Source organism: Berghia stephanieae, chromosome 13, assembly GCF_034508935.2.
Source record: "Berghia stephanieae isolate SIO BIC M18660-M18661 chromosome 13, UCSD_Bste_1.3, whole genome shotgun sequence".
NCBI classification, from domain to species: domain Eukaryota; kingdom Metazoa; phylum Mollusca; class Gastropoda; order Nudibranchia; family Aeolidiidae; genus Berghia; species Berghia stephanieae.
This window is the reverse complement of record NC_088372.1, coordinates 31,115,554-31,118,053: the sequence shown is the minus strand read 5'-3', so window position 1 is coordinate 31,118,053 and position 2,500 is coordinate 31,115,554. Positions and strand designations below refer to the sequence as shown.

The window sequence follows — 2,500 nt, the reverse complement described above, 5'->3', positions numbered from 1 at the left end:
AATATTTAGAAGTGAAATTAAGCTTTGATAGTTCCCAAAGATGTATAAAAAGTGTTGATTTAATCATTTATGACATGAACTTATTTTTTGAATAAAAATTGACTTGCTAACTAAACTTGGCAATATCTCAGTTCAAACCTGTTCACCATCCGACTGATTATGTCATTCACTGTAACATATATGGAGATTTTCTACAATTTGCGTTAATCTCATTGCACTTTGCGATAGGGCATATTATATTATCCACTTAAAGGGGAGTTAGGAATGAAGTTAATCGACATTCAATACAGTACACGTCATCAATGAGGATAAGATTACATTTTGAACCATCACTCTTACCATTGTCATCGCTGCCTTTTATTGATCACTCATTGAAACGCACAGGGACCAAGATGGATCCTGGGTGAAGTCGAGAATTAATTTAACCCCCCCCCCCCCCTCCCCCTTGTAGCAGTGATTGGGTAGCTGTACTTTGCGATAGAAGAGCGTCCTATCCAAAGGAGAGCAAGCACTTGCTATTGTCCGTTTCACGCTATGGAAACCGGGATAAAATAAATCCGGCTCAATGGGCCTAATGGCTCTGACGGACTACTACTACTTATAATATAGAAACAGCAGCTGGCAAAGGCTAATATGACTTGTGACATATTTGACAATATGAAGGACATAAAACAGTGTAAAATGCATCTGTACTGCACTTATTCATTGCTGTCTGAATCCTTAACTCTCTGATTACCTGCTATTTCTAGAATTTCGCCCGAAAATTCACTCCCACCCAACACAAAAATAGACCTCACTTACTCAAACAAAAAAGTAACAATGAGTTCTACAACACAGTGTTTAGTATTTATAGCTGTAGTCGAAGCATTTCTTTAAATTTTGTGATGTACAAGAGAAATCAGAATGAGAAAATTGTTGGTTGTATCGTTACGAATGTGACGATTTTCCTATGGTTGGTAAGGAGAGGGTTAACATGCTGACCACTCACCAACATCTCCACAATTTTGTCCGTCGCCAAACCTTTGACAGATTGGGAGTTAATTTCATGGATTTCATCTCCTGCACTCAGTAACCCTGTGGATAGAATCAAATCAGCTCATTAGTATTATCAACCGTTGACTTTACTCGTTTCATCCGAGATTTTAAGAAAAAAATTACATTTAAGACACAAGTCATTAATGTGTGTTACAAGAATATATTCAACAAAAGAAATTTCTGATGTTTAATCACTCTACGACTCTTAATAAAAGTGACCCATCGCCTAAAAACAGTATTATGCCGAAGTGAGTTAGGTGCTAAAATTGACTTTATGATCCAAAAACATGAAACTTGGGTGATCATTGTATTTATATTTTTTTTTTTCGTTGAGCGACAAAAACAAAAATCTAAATTTTCTGGTCATTTCTATTATAAGATCCAATTTTTGGCACATGGTTCAAACCTCCACATAATACCTTTTTTAGACGGAGGATTATATATTTAAATTGTTATGCGCAAGAATATCGAGTTCACAGAAATAATGTGTGATATGAAACTAACCAGTCTTTAATCTATTCTTTAAAAAAAACAGGCTTTGTTTTGTTTGTTTTTAAGGGTTTTACGGCGCTTGCAACACATTTAGGTCAGGCTTTGAAATTAACATGGCTCCATACAGCCCATCTTAAATGTTTGCCAAAGAGAACATAATTACTGGCAAATCTAAAATTTATAAAACTATTTTGATATATGAGCAAATTGCAAACCTACCTAAAATTAAGGGTAATTCTATCATCCATTGACTCAAATTTATGGTCATTTAGAATATTATTTGTTAATGCAAAATGATCGGTCCTTTATTTGACTTTGGCCTAAGGAATCGCCATCTGGCCACCCTGTTGCCAGATTCATTTGCGCGTACCTACAAACCGATTTTTATCGCGATTTGAAGGTCTGATAACTCAACTTGTTTTGGGTTCATTGTACCCTCAAACCGACGAAAAATATTGCCCATTCCAACAATGTTAAATTAAGCCCAGATTTGCGCTTGGTTATCAGACCTGCAAATATGTGCACCTAGCCGTGATATATTGAGACAATTGGTCAACTATTTGTACGTAATCCGTGATAGTTTGTGATAATAGACGTAAATGTTTATCTCCTTCCCTATGCTGGCCCGGCCTTATACTATAACTTATAGTATGCCAGAAGCAATGTCAACAGGTAATATAATGGGTATGCATAAGGAGGAAAATAAATTTTTTGCATAACCAGATTTTATTGCAAAATAATGTTGGTACTGTGTATTGAAAGTTCTATTATCTCCCAAAAACAAGATAGATTTCTAAAATTGCATCCCAGACGTTCATGATTTAGAGGAAACCATTAGGTTCTTTTCTTTGAACAGAGTAGCTATAAGAACTGTTATCACTAAAAAAAAAACAAAAACAATCAAAACAAACATTGTTCTTTGAAAAAAAATGTTTCTAACGCTAACCTACGATTATTATACGAATGTATGGAT

The 2,500-nt window shown here is 35.0% G+C and overlaps 1 protein-coding gene across 1 annotated transcript in view; it reads right to left on the bottom strand.

The window, feature by feature from the left end:
* The window catches only part of LOC144958832 (MAGUK p55 subfamily member 7-like), a 52,176-nt gene that overhangs the window by 13,237 nt on the left and 36,439 nt on the right, over positions 1–2,500 (bottom strand). The window contains exon 8 of the mRNA XM_078891057.1: positions 989–1,074. Coding sequence (XP_078747183.1) covers positions 989–1,074 — 86 coding nt within the window. The remainder of the gene's footprint in view (positions 1–988; positions 1,075–2,500) is intronic.